Genomic DNA, 22,781 nt, shown 5'->3' with positions numbered 1-22,781 from the left:
TGCATGCAACCCCTTCCTCCGTAATAAAGTGTGATTAGAGCAAAGCCATCGGATCGAATGCTGAAATGTCAAGTTCATGCGCATGCGCAAAGTCCCCAACGAAACGCAGCCACAAATCAAATGGAATCAAATGCGGCACCCCGCACTTCTTTACCCCTTATATCTTTCGATTTGCTATAGCAGAGTCCAACTGTTGAGTGATTTTCCCCTCCCACTTAGCCAGCCCCCTTTTTATTTTTCCCACTTTGAGTTCCAACAGCGGTTTACAAAGTCTCGCGCTTGTTTTTCATGTTTCTAGTTTCGCTTTTGTTGCCGCATTTGGCCGTTGAATGAAATGCGTCAGTGTATCAATAACAGTGCCCCTCGAACTTCCTTCAACTTTTTCTCACCACACCCCCTTTTAAATACACTGAAGAAAATTGATAAAAAATTAATTTTCATTATTATATATTATATATATTATATATTATATTATATATTATATGTTTATCAAACATGTATGTTCTACCTCTAAATTTATGTAATTTCCGCAAAATATATTATTTGTAATATTTCTCGAAAATGATTAAATGTTTTTTTCTCGGCAATGTCTTGCGATTAAATCTGCTGTATTGAACTGACTGCAATGATTTATTGTACGCCGGCGGCCAAGAGTCAAGCGTCAATCGTGTCGACAGTCTCCCCTTACTTGGAGTCCGGCTCGAAAATGGCAAGAAATTTCCTACTGGGCTTCGTTTTGGCAATAGCCGGTAATTGACCGGCAAAGAGAAAATCACACAGAAGTCGCAGGGGTCAATACGAATTTGGCGTGCTCTTATGATCGTTCCTATATGCAATTTAGATAATTGATACGACATGGGTTAAATAATTACCACTTAATTTAATGTTATAATCGAAAGCAATTTGTTGTTACAAAAAACATAGCTTAATTCGAAATCAATTTGACATAGTGAATAGTTGAATAGCTTAACAAGCTATATGTACTGTTGAGTAATCCATATTAATTTTGGTAGAATATGTTTTAAAATATAAACCACTATATAAAGATAGGATATTCATTGTTAAATGTTCCAGTTCTAATAAAGAAAGGGACCTATTATTATTATTATTACACATAATCTATAAAATCTGTGTATGATAGCTTATATGGTTTTTCAGATTCAACATAACTTCTTTCCAACACAGAGCATTTAAAAAATTAACCCATAGCTGTTGCTCTTTCTTTCTGTCACTCTTCGCATTTCTCCCGAAGAGTAAAAGTAGCACACAGCAGCGGCTGCGATAAGAGACAGCAGCAACATCTGCAGTAACACAGCAACAGCAGCAACATCAACGGTCGCAACAGCAACACCAACAGCAACATTCGCATTCGCCTGACATTCGGCGACTATCTGGCTGTGTTTCTACTCTTCAGTTTTCAGTCGTTCGCTGGCAGACGTGCTGGCAACGTGCGTCGCAGTCGCAGCAGTTTCCGATTCGGGTTCAGATCGAGATTCGGGTTCGGATTAACACTCGCGCAGTGCCAGTTTTGCAGGGGTTTTGTGCGTGATTGGAAAACGTGTCGCCTGAACGTAATAGAAAAGTGCACTGTTTGCAGGTGCATGCAAATGTGAGTTTCAGATGGCTGAGATTACAAACGGACGATAAGGGGACATATTGAGTTTATGTGGCGCCAATATCGCTATCTATGTATGCATAGTCTTCTTGACGGGCGGAAAATTGTGAAAATGGGTTGGAACTGCGATGGGTGGGCAAGGTACTGCCCACAGACTTGGCCAACACTTGAGACGCCAACTTTTTGCGTCTTTTGAACGAAAGCAAACACACTGAGAGATAAAACACCCAAATCTATGGTCATTCCCATATGTAGTCCGTTTTTAGGTATTTTAAGAGATAGAAAAATTGTTAAGAATAAAGTATACATTAATTTTATTTATTTTAAAACTATTAAATCCAATGTCATGGTTGTCTGCGAATGCCAGACTAACATTTTTTCACTGTGCATATATTTGTTTGTGCTTTCCTCTTGGCCATTTCAAATGTTTTTTCGCAAATTTATTGCGCACACTTGAGTGTTTGTTTGTAAACATTTCGATTCGAGTAATTGGACACGTTCGCCGCATTCGGTGCACTCACTAATTTACTCATAAATGGAGCCACACCAAATCAACAGCGTCATCGGCGTCCAATACGCGTAAACACCGAAGCCAGAAATTGTAGAGGCAGAAAATTTTGCTTGAATTACACAATTCTCACAGCTCACAACAAAAAACAGCTGATTTTCACACACCCTTTAACACGCTCCCCGCCACCCCTCTCTTCTTATCGCTTTACTTGTTGAAATGTTTTTGGGCAGAGAAAACACGAGAGCTGACTCTTCCTCGCAGCCAACGGTACGTATGAGCAATGTCAAGTATACGCTCCGTAGGCCACCAGCATTGAGAGCGGAGAGAGTGCAAGTGGGGGTGGGAAAGAGCACCATCAGCTGTCCATTGCCCCCGTTCAACTTGCCATACATTTAGCTTCGTTTCGTTTCTCTTCTCCTCTCTTACATTCAGTTTTATCGGCTTTGTTGTGCTTCGATGCGATTCGATTGGATTCGATTCAATACGATGGCTTTGTTTTTAAAAATACATTTTCATTTGTTTTGATTTCCCCTACAGTTCGAATTTTCTTTGTTTGGCGATACTGATAATAGAATAGGTACGAGCTATTTAAAGGAGCACAAGAAGTAGAAGTACTAGTAAAACAATTTTGTACATAATTTAATGTATTTTTAAATAGGCTATTATTTATTAATTGAACCAGGGAGATTTTGAAGGGGGGATTAAAGTGCAAGGCACTTTATCAAGTTTAACAAAGTTTGATTCAAAATTTTTTTTCCATTTTTACAAGTTTATTTTTGTTTAGCTTTCACACTGTGCTTCATATATAATCGCTGCACACTCAATGGAACTCACATATACGCATTGTACGCAAAACTACGTAGAAAGACTTATATATTTAATTAAATTTGTGAGTTGTTAGGTTCTTTGTTGTTGCTGGTGCCTATAATACTGCTTCATTTGGCGTAGCTTGAGAACGGCAAATAGCATCACCCCATCATCACCCCATTAAATAGCATCATTTGCCGCTGAGAATCGGAGCTGATTGCTTGGCGCCCGGAGTAATCAAAATCGAGTTTAATTTCAAATAAGGTTCAAGAGTGCGGCGTGAATCCGCTGACGGCAATAGCAACCAATTAGAAGATAATCTGAAGCTCGCATTTCAACAACTTGTTCTTCGTGAAGTGACCCAGAAAAACTCTGCTGAATACTAGGTCATATAGCCAAAAACAGAAAAAAAAAATTGAACAAACTTGGAACAAAACGAATCTGGACAATTCTAATTGAGCCAGCAGAGTCGCGAGTATTAGGTTTTCTCACCTGGCCAGCAACTTCTCACCTGATGACCCAACATGAAGGGCATCTGCGGTGAGCAGCTCAACAATTGCATGCTCCTGGGCGACTGTGAGAATAGTGAACATGGCACAGAGCTGCCCGGTGATTTTACCGGGGAGCCAGTGGAAACGGAGACCGGAGGCGGAATGGGCGGTAGTCTGGCCCTGGCCGCCCGTCGAATTCGAAGCCGCCAGGTGCACAGCATGGCCGTGCGATCGGGCAGTGCGTATGATACCCTGGAGCGACCATATCGGCATGACAAATGTCGTGGTCGTTGGGCCAAATCGGCGGACTTTTACTTTGCCAGCTGCACACATGCCTTCAGTTCGATGATCTTCTCGGAGCTCTCCACCTTTGGCATACTTCATGGCGGTTGGCGTAAGTACCCTTAACAATAGCAAAGTGCACTTACAAAATGTGTACACTTAAAAAAATGTTTTTTTCAAAAATATGTATTCATACTAATGTCAAATATTGAACAATAATTTAAAAGTAATGCGACATTCTTATTCAAGGTCAAAAAGCGTCAAATTTAAACTCTCGCATAAGAATTTCATATAATTTTTTGCAGTGCATTTGCTGACGGTTATCCCCTTTATTTGATCCCATTGCTGTTTGTTATCAATAAAATTCAATTAACTAAAGCAAAGGTTATCTGAGCTGCGTTAATGACGGCTTTTTGCGAACACTTTGAAAAATTATTATTTTTTGCGAGTGATAAGGTGAACAGCGGCGCAAAGCCCGCATAAAATCAAAACCACTGTTCCAGAATCCCTCTCATTAACCGACCTTAATTATCTACAAAACTGGTTTTTCTAATGATTTAATTGTTGGTTATCAGCAAGTTACTAATTTCATATTTAAGATAAGCTCATAAGTAATGACACACTGTTCGACACGATGTGCAAGAAATAGATAATTATGATGAGTACCAGGGTTCAATAATAATTCGAATTACTTATAATATATCAACAGTGCGGTGTCTCTCATATATAGTTGATTTTTAAATTCTTTTATTATAGTTTTGTTTATAATCGCCTACCTGATGGGAATGCTATTTTACTCGCTGCCAATATTTTTGATCCAAGCCTTTTTGGGACAGTTTTCATCTTCTGGAACCATATCAGCATTTCGCGTGGCACCCATATTTAAAGGTGAAAATCTGTTAAAGCTGCTCACTGTAAAATGCTTCAACTAGTGTGGCATACTTTTAGGCATTGGCTACGCCATTCTGCTCATCAATCTGGGAACGCTCACCTATTACAGCATTGGAGCTGTGGTGCCCCTCATCTATACCGTGAATTCAATACACCCAGCGATACCCTGGATGAGTTGCAACAACAGTTGGAATACCCAGGAGTGCTCCTTGCACGAGAACTACGACGTCGATGTGAGTAGATTAGATAGTTATATATTTATTTACTTAGATAGTTTGTGTTTATAGGACTATAGGGTTGATCCTCATTCCACGGTAGAGTTTTTCAGGCAAGTCATAGTCGTACTCACATTAAATTGAGCTAAAGCTTACTTTGTCTATATCTCTAGGTCGACGATTGCCTCTACTGCAAAAGGTTCCACTTCCATGAGCATATCGTGGTCCATGCTCATAGGCGTTTTGTCCATTTGGCTGGTGGTTCTGGCCTTGCTGCTCAAGCCAGTTGCTTTTGTATGCATTTCATATAAACTAAGAAATATACATAATTTAAAAGTCTTAATTTTTTAGATTGGGAAAGTTCTGCGATGTTCTTGCGTGCTGATGTTCGGCTTCTTCGTCGCTGTTTTCTTATACTTACTTATTCACGAGCAAGTCACGTTTGATACCCTGCATTATTATTGGATGCCCCAGTTGGATAGCTTTGACAGCATCCTGGCAACAACTCGCACCGCCCTCCTGATGGCCGGAGGAGTCTTGGGGCCCGGTTGGGGCAGTATCATAACCTTGTCCAGCTACAACAACTTTCGCAGAGATGCCGAAAGACTGAGTATCTGGGTGTGCCTTACTCATATTACCATTGGATTAATGGGACTGCTCTGCTGTAATGTGGCTCACGATCACTTTGAGGGTATTTCAATTTCCAATACCAAATTCCAATTTCTAAATTGCAATATTCAAACAGATCACGTGGGTATGATGCCATTACATGTGGATGAGAAGCATCATATGCAGTTCCTGTATCTCTGCTTCTCCTACTTGTTTGGACGGTTTACGACGACTCCAAATCTCTGGGCATTTCTGTTCTTTGGCATAATATTTTTATCAGAACTATGTGCCTTGGTAAGTTTTGTTTTGCACCCATCTAAGAATTTTTTCTTATTTAATTATATTTTTTAAGATCATTCAAATGATGTCCGTTGTTACTGCCTTGTTCGATGAGTTCGAGACACTGCGTTCAAGAAGAATTCTGGTAATTTCATCGCTGGTCTTCTGCCTCACAGCCTCCTCTGTATATTTTTGTACTCAGGTGAGTTTAAATTCTATCCACTTTTGAGAGCATACTAATAATAACTAATATAACTATCCATTTCAGTTGGGCTTTAGTCAGCTGACTCAGTTGCCAAATTTGGCGGTGTTTACACACTTGCTTATTTCGGGTATCCTTGTGCTGATGACCACTTGGGTTTATGGACGCGTTCGATTCCAGTGCGACTTGCAGTTTATGTTAGGCAAAACGATCTCAAGTTTCAAAATTTTCTTTATACGCTTTGCCACGCCCATTTTTTTGGGACTGTGCCTGGTGAGTAGTGGTTATATTAAATTATTTTCACATAGTTAATGACTTATATTTTTGTAATTTCTTGCAGTTCCAACTTACCTATTTATTTACGCGTGATCGCATACACGACGTCCTGATTTATGTGAGTCAGGGCTTGATTCTCCTTACGGCCATGTCTTATATGGTTTACAAGGTATGCCGGACGAATGGCGATTGGCGCCAGCGATTGCAACAGTGCCTCGCACCACATGACTGGCATCCGGTGGATGCGGACAACCGGCGATTCTACGAGGAAATCATGGGCATCTCGGAGATGCTGGTTATAGATGCCAATGCCAACACCACATAGTGCCTAAATATCGAATACTCTCTAGATCAAAACTCAATACTTACAGCGTCGTCACTTGACAAATGAACTGAACTGAACTCACTTTTATTATACACCCATACACCCGGTCACATTCACACATGCAAAAAATACAATAACAAACACACGCACACTAGTATATAAATAAGCGGATCAATTGGTAATAGCGATTGTTAGTTGTTGTAATGAAGCTGTACTGATATTTTCCAAATGCTAGCTATAGAGAACAATATACTGGTGATATTTAGTAGTTTCCTACTAAAATGTTCAACAAGCTTCGGCCAAAAATATTGTTATGAACTAATAAAATTTTACCTTTTAGGCATTAACAAGTTTTATTCTTTTTTTGAGTTTGGTAAAAGTATAAGGAAAAGTCTGAAATTTATGATATATCTCTGTCAGCAATTTACACTATTTAATGTCACACTAATTGGATACTTGGATAAGTAATAATTTTGGAATTTTAGTTAAAGAATATATGAAGATTTTCAAAATGTTCTCTGTCAAAAGCATATTTTTTAAATGCATGAAAAATAATAATATAATGAAAAAGCCTATGAGGTAATTGTTTATTATCACCTGAAACTAATCGCTAATAACAAATGGCTTTTTTTGTAGCACCGATTCATGCGGACATTAAACAAAAACAATTACTTAGACATTATCAATGCGTTATTGAAATCAACAGCAATGGGGTTTACTTGCTTTTGCATTGCTGTCTGAGTTTTCCCCCAGATTTGATAACTTTGCGGCTGTCTTGTTTGTCATCCCATTTCCCGAGAACGTGCATATCAGTTTCCAGTTCCAAATTCGAAATGAACTTGGCAATGCACGACGATAGGCGCACACAAGAGAGACAGACACAGATATAAGAGCTCTAATAATCTGAATTTAAATCAAAATAACAATAAAGGCAATTTATGGTTGCGATCGGAAATACGCTTACAAAACTAATAAAAAAAAGCGAAAGCTTGAAGCTATAGATAGCTTGCTTAGATATATATTTTCCTAACATATCTTAATTTTGACATCTGTTTGAAATATGCGAAAGGTTTTAAATGAATCTCGTTATGAAGATGCCCCACTTCCATTGTAATAACTGTGTGATTAAAGACCAAGTGTGCATCGCCTGCGTTAGGGTATGAGCAGCATCTCATTCAAGAGGGATGAGCTAAACAGAGGCCTGCTGTCGGAATCGGATTCAGTTTGCCGGCATCGGTTCTACTAATTAGTCCGTCAATTTAGAGTAAAACGCTGCTGGATCACTTGCAAAAAAAAAAATATATATATACTAATATTACCTCGGCGAGAGTAAAATCAGATCGTAGTTATACATAATTATCTAAAAAATTTGTTTAAATCCATTCTCGCCCACATTTTGGCGGTGATATTGTGGGTTCAATATGGTGTATGAAACATCGTATGATACCGGGCTTAAACCCTTTACTCCCGATTTAAATCGAGGAAAGTGGGATAAGCCCACGGACTATATATTCGCCTGCTTTGGATTAGCCTTGAAGTTGGATGTCTTTGTGGCATCGTTTTGGATGTTCTTCGACATGGGCAGTAAGTAATGCAAGCTAGGGCGCCTCCCTATATTATATTTCTGATAAGGTTCGGATTTAGTCTAATCTGTGGAGGGGCGGTGCTCTCCTAATGATTTTTTCTTACCTACTCATCTGACATACATACAAAACAATGACTCATTCTGTCGATATTTATTTATTTAAAGTTATAATTGTATCTCTTTATAGAGCACATGAGATAACAGTTTAAATAGTTATTTATACAACAGAATTTAAGCTTTATCTTGAAATGCATTTATTTAAATACACTATTTGCTTGCACCAGTTCTTGGAATACTGCCGTACTTTATCTATATGGCCATTTACTTGGTTCCCATCATGGTCATCCATTCCTTCATGGGTCAGTTCTCCAGCAGTGGCTTCATCTCCGCCTTTCGCCTGTCGCCTTTCTTTAAAGGTAGGTAAACAAAAAGTTTGAACAGACATTAAATATTGATTGAAATGTAAATTTTAGGCATGGGATATGTGAGTGGATTTTTGACTATCTCCATGCTCATTTACTATAGCATTTTTGCTGCGGTTCCTCTTCTGTTCATAATAAACTCATTTCGACCCACTTTACCTTGGAGCTGTGAGGGATTGAGTTCTTGGCACAATGGAAGTGCAACGCTATCCACTGTATGAAATTTGTGTATGCTTAAATTGAATTCAAGACTCAGTACATTTGTATATTTAAGACTTGTAATAAGACACTGATCTTGGAGGACTTTTCGGAATTCAACAGATCATACCAGCTGCTCCATGTACCCTCCGTGCTCTACTTTCAGTAAGTGTTCCTATTAATCATTGGATTATTAATAAATTAATAAATTGGATTATAAATAATTTCTTTTTAACTCTATGTTTACAGAAATCACTATGATTCCATGAAACAGGATTCAGTTCCGGATTGGTACAAGGATTACGAGCTGTCTTGGCATTTTGTGGGCCTCTTCGCAATCATTTGGGCTGTGATTGCATTTATTTTTTATAAATTCTCAGAGACGGCAAAGTTTGGAAAACTTATTCGTTACATGGTGATTGTGACCCTGGTGCTTCTTTTAGTGTGCTTTGTGCGATTCCTGTTCCTTCCTGGAGCTCTAAACGGGCTCCACAGATATATGACTCCTATGGCAAGTGACATGGCCATGGGAGTAGCCTCCACATTTATCATGGTTCTTCATGCATTCGGAGCTGGTTGGGGCAGTGTAATAGCCCTGTCCAGTTTCAACGGATTCAAGACTGACATCATGTCGTATAGTTGGATCATTTCCTTTGGACAGATCTTCATTTACATCATGTTTGGCATGGTGTCCTTTATGCTGGAACACTACTTTAATGGTAATATCAATTTATTGTTTTGCATTATCTTCACTGTATTAAAATTATCCTTTTCAGAACTCTCTGATGCTGAAGATAACGCAAATATTTTGAGCCATTGGCTGCTATATTTGTCAAGTGCTTCCGCCTTGTCCACAATGGCATGGCCAAACCTATGGACTTTCATATACTATTCTATGCTTTTAATTGCTGCGCTAATTGTGATGGTGATGATAATCTATATAATTTATTTATATTTTTCACGCTACTAAACTTGAGTAATTGTATTTTCAGGCGACGCAAATCTTCACTGTTTTGCAAAGTTTGTTTGATGAGTTTGAAATACTTCGATTACGGAAACAGGAGGTAACCTTCGGTCTAATCGGAGGAATATCACTCTGCTCCTTTTACTTTTGCACAAATGTAAGTACTTAAGTTTACAAAAATGGTTTTTTATTAAGAAATATTTTAAATAATTATTCCGTTTTAGCATGGCATTATTTTCTTTTCGGCCTTGGGTCTTGATGCCATTTTCTCACATAGTTTGCTGCACTTACTGCTCCTTTTGGTGGTTTTGTGGATCTATGGTCGCGAACGATTCCAGCGGGATATTGAGTTCATGTTGGGCCAGCCCTTTGCCTCGTGGAAGGTTTTCATACTCCGCTTTATAGCTCCAATAATTTTAGTCATTTGCCTGGTTAGTTATGGGGTTATAGTAGCTTGTTGCTTTGAATAATCATATTATTTTAACTAGCTCGCTGGAATTAGTCTATCCATATCGGAGCACTCTTATTCCACGGCAGTGGTCGTTGTTATGTCGATTGTCCTCGTGGTTTTGCCCATTCTCGCCATTCCTGGGTACGGATTTTACTACCTCTACCAGAGCACGGGCAGCTTTTGCGAACGCTTCAGACGCACCTGCCGACCCACCGATTGGTATCCAGTTGAGATGGAGCACCGCCAGCAGTACGAGGAAGCTGTGGACAACACCGAGATGACCCACCAGCTGTTCGAGGTTACTGAGGAGGTCAACTAGTTACTGATGCACTTAGAAATGTACTGAACATAAATATATGAGTAATTTTGATGCGTATTTAAAGAAGGTATGCATATATACACAATTTTTCTTGGAATATCATATTGTAATAGGTGGAAAAGCTAAGCTTGTTGCACTACATTACAGCAATGTGTTTTACAGCAGTTATCAGTTATCAGTTATCAGGTTCCCACGTGTGACTGTTCATAAAAACGTAGATATCTCGGAAACTTTAATAAAGTTGAGCTTAAAAAATCTGTGACGCCCACATTTAATTTGCTTGCATAGTTTGTCTATCGAGAGAGAGGGAGCTTTTAAACACGTGCAATTATTAATGTAGTTATTGATTAATTATGGTTATAAGCAAAACACTTTTATTGACGTCATGATAGTGTATAGAAATGTGTATTATGTATATATATATGTATATATATATATATATATATATATATGTATTATATTACAATTTGCTTCAACATGTCCAAATTAATTTGTTTTATATTACATTTAATTATTAGGGGACTTTTTACTGCCTGATCGGAATTCTCCACACACTGTATTACAATATCAAACTGACTATTTATTAAAAAAAATAGTTCGAATTAAATGGCACTGGTGCTTTACATTATTTATTTAGCGCGCATTTGATGGCCGATCTAGTGTGAATGGTCCGGGATAGGGTATGAGCATCTCAGTCCATTGGGATCAGCTACACTGCGGTCTATCAGAGGAATCAGATTCAGTTCGTCCGCATCGCTGCTACTAATTAGTTCGCCAATTTAAAACGCTCGCGAAATGTTCGTTGTTTGCCAGAGCTCTTAATGATAAGTACCTCCATCGGCGTGTGAAATTGGATAGAGTTCTTTTTACACAAAAGTTTTTCAAATCCATTTGCTCACACATTTTACCGGACTATATTAACGTAACAAAATGATATATGAAACATCGTATGATAGTGGGCACAAACCCTTTTCCCCCGACCTGAAGAGAGGAAAGTGGGAGAAGCCCGCTGACTATATATTCGCCTGCTTTGGATTAGCCCTTAAACTGGATATATTCGTGGCCTCGTATTGGTTCTTCTTCGATATGGGCAGTAAGTATTAAAAACAGAGACTTTTAGCTACACATACATGTAGGTATCTATATTAAGTGCAATATAGGGCAAATATGCACCAAGGTTAGACTATTCATTTTAGGGGCGTTGATTGCAACATGTGAATTTCCTAAGCTCTGATCAGATAAGAGTTATAAATATAATTTAATTAATATAAATGCATTCTTCAGTTTTTGGGATGCTGCCGTACCTAGTTTACATGGTGATATATTTGGTTCCAATCATGGTCATTCATTCCTTCATGGGTCAGTTCTCCAGCAGTGGGTTCATCTCCTCCTTTCGGCTGTCACCGTTTTTTAAAGGTATGTTAAAAGGAGAAAACTAAATAATATATAACTGGCTGAAAGTTTATCTTGTATTGTATAGGAATGGGATATGTAAGCGTTTTCCTGACCATCGCCATGTTGATTTACTACAGCATCTTTGCTGCAGTTCCTCTGCTCTTCATGATCAACTCCTTCCGACCTACCTTGCCATGGAGTTGTGAAGGTTTTAAGTTGTGGAACAATGAATCGGCTGGAAGAAAGACAGTAAGAAAATAACCACATATACTAAAGTAATAAAGGCAACTTGCTTTGCCTTCTAGACATGTAATATGACAATCAGTGAGGATCTTACGGATATCTCCGATAACAACACGCATTTTCACAGAATACAGTTTCATGTACCTTCCGTACTCTACTTTCTGTAAGTAGGAGGTGTTATGAAGGTGATCGATTAAAATTCTATTTATTTCAGAAACAACTTTGAAAGCGTCCAAGGGGAATATTATACAGATTTGAGACAAGAATCTGAGCTATCCTGGCGATTTGTGAGCCTCTTTTTACTAGTTTGGGCAATGGTTGCCTTAATTTTTTATAAATTCTCGGAGACGGCGAAATTTGGGAAATTTCTACGTTACATGGTTATTGGGACACTGATTCTTCTCTTGTTGTGCTTTGGGCGCTTTCTCTTTCTTCCAGGAGCCCTTTTGGGGCTAAAGAAATATGTGGCGCCGAGTGTAGAGGAAATGGCCATGGGAATTGGCTCCACATTTATAATGGTTCTTCATGCATTCGGAGCAGGTTGGGGCAGTGTAATAGCCCTGTCCAGTTTCAACGGATTCAAGACTGACATCATGTCCTATAGTTGGATCATTTCCTTTGGACAGATTTTTATTTTTACAATGTTCGGATTGGTTTCCTTTATGCTGGAGCACTACTACAATGGTAAGCACAATATTACTTGTAAAAGTCTTTGAAATCAGAACAATTTCATCTATAATTTCGGTCCAGGATCGAAATGTACAAGAGAGTTTTCTCATCTAAAGGCTTACAATTCCACCAACTATCATACCTTAATGGTAACGTTTGTCTTTCAGAAGGCTTAGAAGGTTCTTTCGACTCACAAGTATTGACCCATTGGACTCTGTTTTTGTCCAGTGCTACCGCATTGGCTTCTTTGGGTTGGCCGAACCTGTGGACCTTTATATACTATACAATGTTGTTGATGGCTGCTCTTATTGTGATAGTAAGTATATTTTTTCTGGAAAATATATAGTTAATTACTGAAAAGAACAAAGAGTATGTGTTTATTATGAATTAGATTTTCTTGTGAGAAAATAATGTTTGTTATTTTTTAAGGTTCTAAAAACTTACAACACACTCTGAACATATGTATTTATGTATATGTATTTTTGTTTTTTTTTAGACGACGCAAATCTTTACTGTACTGCAAAGTTTGTTTGATGAGTTTGAAATACTCAGAGTGAGGAAACAAGAGGTAACCTTTGGCCTAATTGGAGGAATTGCAGTCTGCTCCTTTTACTTTTGCACAAATGTAAGTGTCTGGATGAGGCTTACAACAAATTCAGAGACATTTCTCATGGTTAATTGTATCTTTCTATTTTTTAGCATGGTATTACTTTCTTTGCGGCCTTGGGGCTTGATGCCATTTTTTCACATAGTTTGCTGCACTTATTGCTCATTTTGGTGGTTTTGTGGATCTATGGTCGTGAACGATTCCAGCGGGATATTGAGTTCATGTTGGGCCAGCCCTTTGCCTCCTGGAAGATTTTCATACTCCGCTTTATAGCACCAATAATTTTAATTATGTGTCTGGTAGGGTATATATTGTTTTAGTGGTTTGTGGTCCAAAATGTCTTCCTTTTTTTGCTATGTTAGGTATTAGGAATATTTGTGTGCTACATGGAGCACTCTTATACCTCACCAATCGTCCTCGGAATATCTATCGTACTAGTGATTTTACCCATGATGGCCAGTCCTGGTTATGGAATCTACTACATATACCGTAGCACTGGATCCTTTTGCGAACGCTTCAGACGCACCTGCCGACCCACCGATTGGTATCCAGTTGAGATGGAGCACCGTCAGCAGTACGAGGAAGCTGTTAGCAATACGGATATGACCCAACAGCTGACCGCCGTGCCAAACTGAGTTCTTCCAAGAAGAGTAACTCCTTCATTTTGCTGAATAAACAATAGGGCTTTTTAATTATACTTAAATGTTTTCAAATACTAAGACAATGTCCTGCCTAACAGCAATTTTTCAAATTGTAAATGGAAATAGCGAGTGATTCTGATTAAGAATATATATTACTTTACGCTTACGCGTTTTAATACTTTTTAATAATTACATAGTTTTCAACGAAGCTATCAATCTAGCAAAGTAAGGGGGTAAACTTTGCTAGTAATGGCTGTTAATACTTTTAGCTGCTAACAAGTTTTATAGCTATGCAAATGTTCAGTGTCTACAACTACAAATCGACGCGATAATGGCTGCTTATCAATTCAATACGATGAGCTAAAAACGACCTGCAGTAGGAAGCCGATTCAGTTAGTCTGCATCGGTTGTAGACAGCAGTGCCTCATTTTGATTTTATAACGCTTCCGTCAATCCAGTATATACTAAGTACAATAATCCACGTGCGAAAGAAAGTCGAAATTCAACTAAGCATTTTACTTTCAACATGGCCTACGCTTCTAAGCCCTTTTCTCCCGACCTTAATCGCGGAAATTGGGAAAACCCCACAGATTATATTTTTGCCTGTTTTGGATTAGCCCTGAAACTAGATATTTTTGTGGCCTCGTATTATTTCTTTTTTAATATGGGCAGTAAGTAAGCCAAACATTTGCAGTTTTAACTATTATCTGTCCACATTAAAGGGCGAATGTGCTCCATAGTTTCCCTAATCTTATTGGGGGCGTTTGGGTGCATTCCCCCAGAGATTAAATAATCTTGAATAATTGATTCACACTTTATAGTTTTTGGAATGGTGCCGTACCTCATGTATATGGTTATCTTCTTGGTTCCAATCATGGTCATCCATTCCTACATGGGTCAGTTCTCCAGCAGTGGCTTCATTTCCGCATTTCGCCTGTCTCCTGTTTGTAAAGGTACGTTTTCAAGAACCTTTGACAAAAACTTTAATTTCTTGAATATACTCTTTTAGGCATGGGTTATGTTAGCCTTATCTTGACTATCACGCTTCTAATTTACTACGCCATTTTTGCTGCCGTACCGCTTCTCTTCATGCTTAACTCCTTTCGACCCACTTTACCTTGGAGTTGTGAAGGCTTCAAGTCTTGGCAGAATGACACTATTGTGAAATTGAGTGTATGACATATAAATATAACACATATTCAATATAACGTAAACATAATGCACAATTTCTTTATAGATATGTAATGTGACAATAGCTGAGCATGTTGCAAAAGAGTCCGAAAACGAGACATACATATCAGAAATTTATGTTCCATCCATTGTCTACTTTCAGTAAGTATAACACCATTTAATTTATAACGCATCCAAGTATATCTTCTGAATTTATTTATTTTCGCAGAAGCCATTTTGAAAGTTTTGAAAATGATATTGGCGACTACGATATTTCATGGCACTTATCGGGCCTGTTCGCTTTAGTTTGGGCCATGATTGCATTCATATTTTACAAATTCTCGGAACCGGCAAAGTTTGGAAAGTGCATTCGTTACATGGTTATTGGGACCGTCGCTCTACTTTTAGTGTGCTTTGTGCGCTTTCTATTTCTTCCAGGAGCGCATTTAGGTCTTAAAAACTATATGACTCCATCTATAGAGGAATTTGTGGTGGGGATTTCTTCGACATTTATAATGGCACTACAAGCGTTTGGAGCTGGGTGGGGCAGTGTAATAGCCCTGTCCAGTTTCAACGGATTCAAGACCAACATAATGTCATATAGTTGGATTATTTCCTTCGGACAGATCTTCATTTATATCATGTTCGGCATGGTTTCCTTTATGCTGGGACACTACTTAAAGGGTAGAGCCAAATCACTATTTAAGAAATGCAATTGTAGTGATATAAACATTTTTACTATTATTTTTCAATTTAGGATTCACCGAGCCTTCGTTCGAAGCGCATGTGATTAACGATTGGATGCTGTTCTTGGCCACTGCGTCAGCGTTGTCCTCATTGGGTTGGCCAAATCTGTGGACTTTTATTTACTATACCATGCTACTGATGGCTGCTCTTATTGTAATTGTAAGTATTTGGTTTTATTTTTACCTAATACCCAATCTTTATACTGATTGAAACCATTTTTCTATTTTGAAATATGTATGTATCTATTGCGCATTGCAGACAACACAAATATTTACTATCTTGCAAAGTTTGTTTGACGAGTTCGAACAGCTTAGAGCCAAAAAACAAGAGGTGACCTTTGGCCTGATTGGTGGCCTAGCCGTCGGCTCTCTTTTCTTATGTACAAAAGTAAGTTATTGGCTTATTAAGAAAAATCCGTTAAGAAAACAACCTTTGCTTGTTTTTTACAGCATGGTGTTGTTTATTTTGCGACTCTATCGATCGATGCTATTTTCTCACAAACACTGCTGCATTTGCTGCTTCTTTTGGTGATTTTGTGGATCTATGGACGAGACCGATTCCAGAGGGATATTAAGTTCATGCTGGGCCAGCCCTTTGCCTCCTGGAAGGTTTTTATACTCCGCTACGTAGCTCCGCCAACTTTAGTGATATGTTTGGTTTGTTATGAGTTCGAAATTGTTTACACTTTTAAAAAACGATTGAGCTTGTTTCTATCCATATTAGGTTTTGGAAATTGAAATGTGCTTAGGAGAACACTCTTATGCCTCGGCTGTTATCCACGTTATGGCCATTATACTATTGGGTTTACCCATTCTGGCAATACCTGGCTACGGAATTTACTACTTTCATCAGAGACCCGGCAGCTTATCCACGCTCTTTAGAGCCACGGATTGGTATCCGGTTGAGATGGAGTACCGGCAGCAGTACGGAGAACTTGTCCAGCATTCCGATATGACCCACCAACTTTTCGATGGCACCGAGGAGGTTAACTAAACAATAATCTAGTAGTACATGATATCTGAAATAGAAAAACATATTTTATATTGTAAAAATATATCATAGATCCGTCAAATGGATCCATTGGCTTAATCGAGTTCCTTAAAGGGGTTTTCCTTACTTCATACTCTTAATGTTTAAAAACATTATTGTAAATAATTAAATAAAATTGCTATAATTCAGATCCGATTGTCCTGCGAAATTAAGCCCAACAAGAATATAGATTTTATCTGTAATCTTATGAGTATAAGGGAACATTAATAAGTTTTTATTATGTTACTGGAGGCCAGTAATGCATCTCATCCGAAAATCTTCTGAGTCCGGAACACAAGCTCAAACAGCCCAGTCAAATCAGTTCAGTCCGCCATATAAATCTAGATTTATATAGCCCATGACAATGTGTGCACTTTTATATTGTGTTCAAATTTCGAGAGAGCGTACGCGAAGAACTATTCCGAAGTCGCACGAAAGTTGATAGAGTGCATTTGTCGGCGAAGCGCCAGTAGAGACCCGTGTTGATTTATATGATCAATTAAATAATATACATTTTAATATTTTATATTATCCCCTTTGTGCTGCAATCTCGCACGTGCCGAGTAGAAAAGAGATTCAAGAATCCCCGTCGGATTCATTCATCGGTGTGATATCGTGGAGGCAACATGGTTTATGAAACGTCATATGCTTCTGGGACGAAGCCTTTTTCTCCGGATCCTAAGCGAGGGAAATGGGATAAACCCACCGACTACATATTTGCCTGCTTCGTATTGGCACTAAATTTGGATATCTTCGAGATCTCGTACTGGTTCTTTTTCAATATCGGCTGTAAGTAATAATAATGCAGCAGTGCTTTATAAATTTATGGGCGTTTCGGTGCAAGTGCAATTTTTATGACTAACTTGAAAAATAGAAACTATTGAAAGAAGCAACACTAATATTACCTTAATCATTTCTTATTTCAGTTGTTGGTATGCTGCCGTATTTTTTGTATATGGTGATCTACTTGGTACCAATCCTGGTCGTTCATTCCTTCATGGGACAGTTCTCCAGCAGTGGTTTCATCGCGGCCTTTCGACTGGCTCCTCTTTTTAAGGGTATCATAAAAAAAAACAAGAGTTTTCAATTTCACTTAAATTAAACCTCAAACTTAGGCATGGATTATGTTAGCGTTTTTCTGACCTTTAGCACGCTAATTTACTACAGCATGTTTGTTGCCATTCCACTGCTCTTCATCATGAATTCTTTTCGACCCACTTTGCCTTGGAGTTGCGAAGGACTAAAGTCGTGGCACAATCGAACTGATGAATATCCAACAGTAAGAATTTGTGCAAATTTTTATCTGGCAAATCAAATTATTTTTCCGGTAATTACAGCTTTGTCATCCGTCAATATACAAACAGCACAAAAACTTCACATTAGGTGTTGAACCACCATCGCGTCTTTATTTTGAGTAAGTATAAAATATAATATATATAATTACCAGAATTCTTGGAAAGTATAATGCCAATTTATGAGTCTTTTTATTAATTATTAGTTTTTGTATGTCTACAGTTATCTTCGTCAGGATTATTTTAACGCGGATAAAAGGTTCGACCATCACGTCCTTTACTCGGCCTACTCGACTGGGGCAGTGTAATAGCCCTGTCCAGTTTTAACGGATTTAAGACTGGCATCATGTCGTATAGTTGGATTATTTCGTTTGGTCAGATCTTCATTTACATTATGTTTGGCTTGGTTTCCTTTATGTTGGAACAATATTGATTGTACTATGTACATTCTGCTTATTAACTTTTATACAAATTTACATATTTTTTAATAATTTTGCAGGCAACTCAACTCTTTACAGTCCTGCAAAGTTTATTTGACGAGTTTGAAACGCTTAAAGAAAGAAAACAGAAAGTTACTTTTGGCACAATTTTTGGTCTTGCAATCTGTTCTTTTTTCTTTTGCACCGAAGTAAGTATTTAATATAAAAAAAATTTCATAGAGGCCGAACAACTTTAAATTTCTTTATATCTTAGCATGGTAGCTATTACTTCGCCATTTTGGGTGTTAATATCATTTTTGCACACAGTTTGCTGCACTTACTGCTACTTTTGGTTGTCTTATGGATCTATGGCCAAAAACGCTTCCAGCGGGATATTGAGTTCATGTTGGGCCAGCCCTTTGCCTCCTGGAAAGTTTTTATACTCCGCTATACAGCTCCAATAGTATTTGTGATATGTCTGGTTTGTTATGAACTTCAATTTTATAGAACTTTAATTAATGCTTTTCCTATTAGATATTGGGCATAATCGAGTGCATACGAGGTCACTCCTTCTTTAAGGAAGTCTTTCTCGTACTAGGCATTGTACTTGTTGTGTTACCCTTTCTGGCAATACCTGGTTATGCATTTTACTACCTAAAACAGAGTCCTGGCACCTTTTTGGAGCGTCTAAAACGCTCCTGCCGACCCACAGATTGGTATCCGGTTGATGTGAAACATCCTCAGCATTACGGGGATCTCGTCGGAAACATTGAGATGACAGACCATCTTTCTAATGGTACCGAAAAGGAGAACTAGAGGAAATATTAATTAATGCATATATAATTATTATATTTGAACAAAACTAAACTCTTTGGAAATTCATATATATTATGGATTCCACATATATTAACTTAAATGTTCAAATCTTGCTGCTTCAAGTATCCGCACTATTTACCATAATTATCATAAAAAGACTATTGTATTTTCTATTTGTACCCTTGTTCCAAAATATTTAATCTTTATGCGTAAAAATTTTGTAAATTGGTTACAAATAAAAAAATGTACGTATACATATTAATCTACTTCGAGCTCTCCATGTCCGTGTCAGACATAAATCCAGGCATTCGACGTTGCCTCCGGAAGGCCTCGTATTCCGCACGATCTTGCGGATCCGCAGGTGTCCAGTCCAAAGGCTTGAGGCGTTTCTTCAGGCTATCACATAATGTGGCCCGCTTACGGATCATGATATAGAATATGTAGAGCGGTATCCACATAACTGATGTTACACAACTGGCCCAGCCGATTATAATGGCCCACTGGGGATACGGGATGTTGTTATAGGTGATTGTCCTTATGAATACAATGCTAGTTATAAGAATAAACTGAATGTTTCTCATTAGGCTTCGTCAGCCAAAAACGGAAGTAAAAGCGTCTTACAATTATAATTACAGGTGTGACGACCTGCCACACGATTCTCCAATATAGACTTGGCCGTTTTCCTAGCATAAACTCGACATCTAACATGAAATTTTTGATGCCATAAATCCAGGCGACCATAATAATCTCCACCAGGCAAATGACAATAACGGATATCGCCGAGGAGTACCAGTCAAACAGCTGAAGTATAAACATGCCGCCCTGAAATTAGTGAATAGAAAATTAGTAAAGGACATATACATATCTGGAACTACTCACATTTGTGCACATTATGGATGAGAGTCCGAGAAAGATTAGGCACGAAATGAGCGTCAGTTTGCACTTGTGATTTCTCACCCAATACCACTCATCCAATATCGATGACATGATGGCCTCCAGTTGCACAAACTTCGGATGGAAACAGGAGTTAGCTGAATTTCATGATATTTCCGAAACACTTTCAATTTACCACACTGTCGATGCCCAGCAAAAAGAGCATAAAGAAAAACATGAGCGCCCAGAGCTGCGGGACAGGCAGCAAGGCAATGGCCTCCGGATACGTGACGAAGGCCAGTCCAGCTCCTCCGGTGGCCACCGATTCCACGGGTATGCCCGATTTTTCTATAAATTAACGACCGCTCAAACAAATGCAACTGTGAGCAAACGAACAAAAAATTCTTACCAGAGAGAAACCCCAGCACGGAGAAGACCACAAATCCGGCCAATAAGCTGGTAAACACATTGATCGATACTATGAGAACCGAGTCGCACTTGGCGTTATTTCGAAAGTTGCTGAAACTGGCCATGTTGACGATACCACCCCAGCCGGGACCTATGCCAAAGAACATCTGGACGGCGGCATCGGCCCAGACTTTGAGGTCCAGCAAGCGGTGCCACTCCGGATACAGGTAGAACTGTATGCCTTTCCAGGCTCCGGGCAAAGTGGCTCCTCTGATGAGCAGAATGAAGAGCAGCAAGTAGGGGAAGGGGACTGTAAAGTACACAACCTTGCCAACCTGAATTTCATGGGTTAGAGCATGATGAGTCCAATAACGCGGCTTGAAAAAAACATACCGACTTAATTCCTCGCATAAGGCAGAAGTAAATAAGAATCCAAGTGATTACCAGGGCAGTTAATTGTTCCCATACCATGCCACCCAAATCAGAGATGTCTGTTGAGATTCTAAGTACTTCCAAGCTGTAAAAGGAGATTTTAAAATATATAAAATATATGAATTGCCAATAGAATGAAATGCATAGCTATGATGGCACTTACTGGAAGAATTCATCGGCGGAAGTTTTGAATACATCACTACTATTTTGGTTCCCCATCTAAAAACCGGAAATACTTATTTATACGGATACTTATTGTAATAAACTAGCTCACATCAGACGCGGTTACACAGTCGTCGGTATTCCATGAATTGGAACAGTCCTCCCAGGGCACCTTCTTGAAGAAGCAGTAGAAGATCATCCGAATGGGATACGATATGATCACCGAGTAGTAGCACACGCAGTAGGCATTGACCACCACCTGAGCGATTCCCGTTCCCTTAAGCAGAGGCGTCATGCGAAACATGCCAGTGCATCCGGTGCTCGAGAACTGACCGATCAGAATTTCCATATAAAACAGGGGTACGCCGGCTAAAATTACCATCAACAGGTACGGGATCAGAAAGGCGGCTAAAAAGAAGGAGGAAAATCGTGTATCATTGGAAAAGCGTGTTTCACTAAAATGTATCTGCATTTCATTAAATGCATCTTTCTAAACGATTTACCGGCTTTCAGATAAACAGGGATGCAAAAGAGAAAGAAATTGACAAAGAAAAAGGAAGTGACCCCAAAATAATATCCTTCGAGCCGGATTTGAACCAGCGACCTATGGATTTCAACATATCGCGATTCAGTAACTGATGATACAAGAGCAAGCGCTATCTGGGGCCATGGTATTGTTTGGCCCAGAGTCCTGCCTCTGCTCGCATCACCAAGCCTCGGAAACTCTACAGTCCACCGCTCTACCAACTGAGCTATCGAAGGCGTCGCTGTTCGGTCGGCCAAATGGCCCCCATGTGTGCTGGAGCTTTGCCAGCTTTCACTCGAAAGCTAAAGCCTAAAAATAAACATCGCCACTCAGTGCAGCACTCTCGTTCAATGATGACGTCAGTGCTGCGCTATTTCGGGAGCGGCCAGAGCTTGAGCTCACCCATCGTTTTTCTGGACGATGGGTCTTGGGGTCTTGGTTTAGTTGGCTCCGTTAGCTCGAGTGAGTGAACAGGAGGTGGCCAGGTGGGCGAATTAATGGTGACTTACCGCCGCCACTGCGGTAGCAGAGATACGGAAATCGCCACACATTGCCAATGCCAATGGCATATCCAAGGAGCGAGAGGATGAACTCCGACTTGCTCTTCCATTGGCCACGGTTCTCGTCCCGCTCTATGCGCTTATCTTTACGCGGAGCATTCGTTGTCGGAGGCTGATTATTCGCCATTGTGTCACTAAAGCCTGAACTTCGAATTTACCATACTGAACAACAACAGGGATTTGAAAAATAATAGATCTATTTTTAAACTTATTATTTGATGCTGTCAAAAATAAACGAGCGAGTGAGTGTGAGATTGTTTCTGTCAAGAGGAACATGTTTAAAGCACTCGAGTACAACAGAGCGTATGAGTAATACATCTCGCAAACGCATATGAAGAGGTAAATAATAC

At 39.0% G+C, this 22,781-nt stretch overlaps 6 protein-coding genes across 10 annotated transcripts; 5 read left to right on the top strand and 1 right to left on the bottom strand.

Moving 5' to 3' along the window:
* The first annotated feature begins 1,419 nt into the window (after positions 1-1,419).
* On the top strand, positions 1,420-6,853 carry LOC6611561 (sodium- and chloride-dependent GABA transporter 1). Of its 2 annotated transcripts, XM_032723711.1 has the most exons (11): positions 1,420-1,609; positions 3,198-3,818; positions 4,463-4,594; positions 4,655-4,830; positions 4,885-4,925; positions 4,986-5,106; positions 5,164-5,503; positions 5,558-5,715; positions 5,774-5,902; positions 5,969-6,175; positions 6,243-6,853. In XM_032723711.1, exons 2-11 carry the CDS (start codon positions 3,458-3,460, stop codon positions 6,501-6,503), a joined length of 1,926 nt encoding a protein of 641 aa, XP_032579602.1. In that variant the 5' UTR covers positions 1,420-1,609; positions 3,198-3,457; the 3' UTR covers positions 6,504-6,853. The 2 variants fall into 2 exon arrangements, with proteins under 2 accessions (XP_032579602.1, XP_032579607.1); XM_032723716.1 differs by lacking the exon at positions 1,420-1,609 and having other exon boundaries at positions 3,028-3,818.
* Positions 6,854-7,728: 875 nt separating this feature from the next.
* On the top strand, positions 7,729-10,527 carry LOC6611560 (sodium- and chloride-dependent glycine transporter 1). Of its 2 annotated transcripts, XM_002036062.2 has the most exons (9): positions 7,729-8,087; positions 8,373-8,504; positions 8,562-8,725; positions 8,785-8,873; positions 8,958-9,427; positions 9,485-9,633; positions 9,701-9,829; positions 9,897-10,103; positions 10,161-10,527. In XM_002036062.2, exons 1-9 carry the CDS (start codon positions 7,925-7,927, stop codon positions 10,440-10,442), a joined length of 1,785 nt encoding a protein of 594 aa, XP_002036098.1. In that variant the 5' UTR covers positions 7,729-7,924; the 3' UTR covers positions 10,443-10,527. The 2 variants fall into 2 exon arrangements, with proteins under 2 accessions (XP_002036098.1, XP_032569719.1); XM_032713828.1 differs by having other exon boundaries at positions 8,958-9,633.
* Positions 10,528-11,180: 653 nt separating this feature from the next.
* LOC6611559 (sodium- and chloride-dependent neutral and basic amino acid transporter B(0+)) lies at positions 11,181-14,163 on the top strand. 3 transcript variants are annotated; one of them, XM_032713842.1, is made up of 9 exons: positions 11,181-11,535; positions 11,727-11,858; positions 11,923-12,086; positions 12,143-12,243; positions 12,295-12,764; positions 12,920-13,065; positions 13,246-13,374; positions 13,449-13,655; positions 13,719-14,163. In XM_032713842.1, the coding sequence occupies exons 1-9, from the start codon at positions 11,373-11,375 to the stop codon at positions 13,989-13,991; spliced, it is 1,785 nt and encodes a 594-aa protein (XP_032569733.1). In that variant the 5' UTR covers positions 11,181-11,372; the 3' UTR covers positions 13,992-14,163. The 3 variants fall into 3 exon arrangements, with proteins under 3 accessions (XP_032569733.1, XP_002036097.1, XP_032569737.1); XM_002036061.2 differs by having other exon boundaries at positions 12,917-13,065; XM_032713846.1 differs by lacking the exons at positions 11,181-11,535; positions 11,727-11,858; positions 12,143-12,243 and having other exon boundaries at positions 11,964-12,086; positions 12,917-13,065.
* Positions 14,164-14,279: 116 nt separating this feature from the next.
* LOC6611558 (sodium- and chloride-dependent glycine transporter 1) lies at positions 14,280-17,092 on the top strand. The gene is made up of 9 exons (XM_032713868.1): positions 14,280-14,668; positions 14,819-14,950; positions 15,007-15,170; positions 15,235-15,329; positions 15,397-15,851; positions 15,925-16,073; positions 16,173-16,301; positions 16,364-16,570; positions 16,638-17,092. Exons 1-9 carry the CDS (start codon positions 14,524-14,526, stop codon positions 16,905-16,907), a joined length of 1,746 nt encoding a protein of 581 aa, XP_032569759.1. The 5' UTR covers positions 14,280-14,523; the 3' UTR covers positions 16,908-17,092.
* Positions 17,093-17,188: 96 nt separating this feature from the next.
* LOC6611557 (sodium- and chloride-dependent glycine transporter 1) lies at positions 17,189-19,496 on the top strand. Its single transcript, XM_032713875.1, is given in 8 exon segments — positions 17,189-17,732; positions 17,870-18,001; positions 18,059-18,222; positions 18,281-18,357; positions 18,459-18,499; positions 18,502-18,863; positions 18,929-19,135; positions 19,189-19,496. Coding segments are annotated over 8 exon segments (1,428 nt in total). The 5' UTR covers positions 17,189-17,569; the 3' UTR covers positions 19,471-19,496.
* Positions 19,261-22,732, bottom strand: LOC6611555 (sodium- and chloride-dependent glycine transporter 1). Its single transcript, XM_002036058.2, has 9 exons — positions 22,381-22,732; positions 21,458-21,753; positions 21,347-21,402; positions 21,145-21,268; positions 20,753-21,086; positions 20,540-20,691; positions 20,350-20,478; positions 20,092-20,292; positions 19,261-20,036 (listed from the first exon to the last, which is right to left on the bottom strand). The coding sequence occupies exons 1-9, from the start codon at positions 22,556-22,558 to the stop codon at positions 19,734-19,736; spliced, it is 1,773 nt and encodes a 590-aa protein (XP_002036094.1). The 5' UTR covers positions 22,559-22,732; the 3' UTR covers positions 19,261-19,733.
* Positions 22,733-22,781: the final 49 nt, after the last annotated feature.

Source organism: Drosophila sechellia, chromosome 2L (assembly GCF_004382195.2).
Source record: "Drosophila sechellia strain sech25 chromosome 2L, ASM438219v1, whole genome shotgun sequence".
In the NCBI taxonomy this organism is placed as follows: Eukaryota; Metazoa; Arthropoda; class Insecta; order Diptera; family Drosophilidae; genus Drosophila; species Drosophila sechellia.
This window is presented reverse-complemented; position numbering and strand designations above follow the sequence as displayed.

What these genes read in the sequence shown, in the direction of transcription:
- LOC6611558 (XM_032713868.1), top strand. Translation starts at nt 14,524, where the DNA reads ATGGCCTACGCTTCTAAGCCCTTTTCTCCCGACCTTAATCGCGGAAAT. An exon ending in ACACTATTGTGAAATTGAGT is followed by an intron (nt 15,171 to 15,234) that starts GTATGACATATA and finishes ATTTCTTTATAG; the next exon opens with ATATGTAATGTGACAATAGC. An exon ending in TGGCTGCTCTTATTGTAATT is followed by an intron (nt 16,074 to 16,172) that starts GTAAGTATTTGG and finishes TGCGCATTGCAG; the next exon opens with ACAACACAAATATTTACTAT.
- LOC6611559 (XM_002036061.2), top strand. Translation starts at nt 11,373, where the DNA reads ATGATATATGAAACATCGTATGATAGTGGGCACAAACCCTTTTCCCCC. An exon ending in GTTCTTCTTCGATATGGGCA is followed by an intron (nt 11,536 to 11,726) that starts GTAAGTATTAAA and finishes TGCATTCTTCAG; the next exon opens with TTTTTGGGATGCTGCCGTAC. An exon ending in TGGCTGCTCTTATTGTGATA is followed by an intron (nt 13,066 to 13,245) that starts GTAAGTATATTT and finishes GTTTTTTTTTAG; the next exon opens with ACGACGCAAATCTTTACTGT.
- LOC6611561 (XM_032723711.1), top strand. Translation starts at nt 3,458, where the DNA reads ATGAAGGGCATCTGCGGTGAGCAGCTCAACAATTGCATGCTCCTGGGC. An exon ending in ACGAGAACTACGACGTCGAT is followed by an intron (nt 4,831 to 4,884) that starts GTGAGTAGATTA and finishes TTGTGTTTATAG; the next exon opens with GACTATAGGGTTGATCCTCA. An exon ending in TATCAGAACTATGTGCCTTG is followed by an intron (nt 5,716 to 5,773) that starts GTAAGTTTTGTT and finishes ATATTTTTTAAG; the next exon opens with ATCATTCAAATGATGTCCGT.
- LOC6611560 (XM_032713828.1), top strand. Translation starts at nt 7,925, where the DNA reads ATGGTGTATGAAACATCGTATGATACCGGGCTTAAACCCTTTACTCCC. An exon ending in CCCTCCGTGCTCTACTTTCA is followed by an intron (nt 8,874 to 8,957) that starts GTAAGTGTTCCT and finishes CTATGTTTACAG; the next exon opens with AAATCACTATGATTCCATGA. An exon ending in TAATTTTAGTCATTTGCCTG is followed by an intron (nt 10,104 to 10,160) that starts GTTAGTTATGGG and finishes TATTTTAACTAG; the next exon opens with CTCGCTGGAATTAGTCTATC.
- LOC6611555 (XM_002036058.2), bottom strand. Translation starts at nt 22,558, where the DNA reads ATGGCGAATAATCAGCCTCCGACAACGAATGCTCCGCGTAAAGATAAG. An exon ending in TGCTGGGCATCGACAGTGTG is followed by an intron (nt 20,479 to 20,539) that starts GTAAATTGAAAG and finishes TTCCATCCGAAG; the next exon opens with TTTGTGCAACTGGAGGCCAT. An exon ending in CATCCATAATGTGCACAAAT is followed by an intron (nt 20,293 to 20,349) that starts GTGAGTAGTTCC and finishes CACTAATTTCAG; the next exon opens with GGCGGCATGTTTATACTTCA.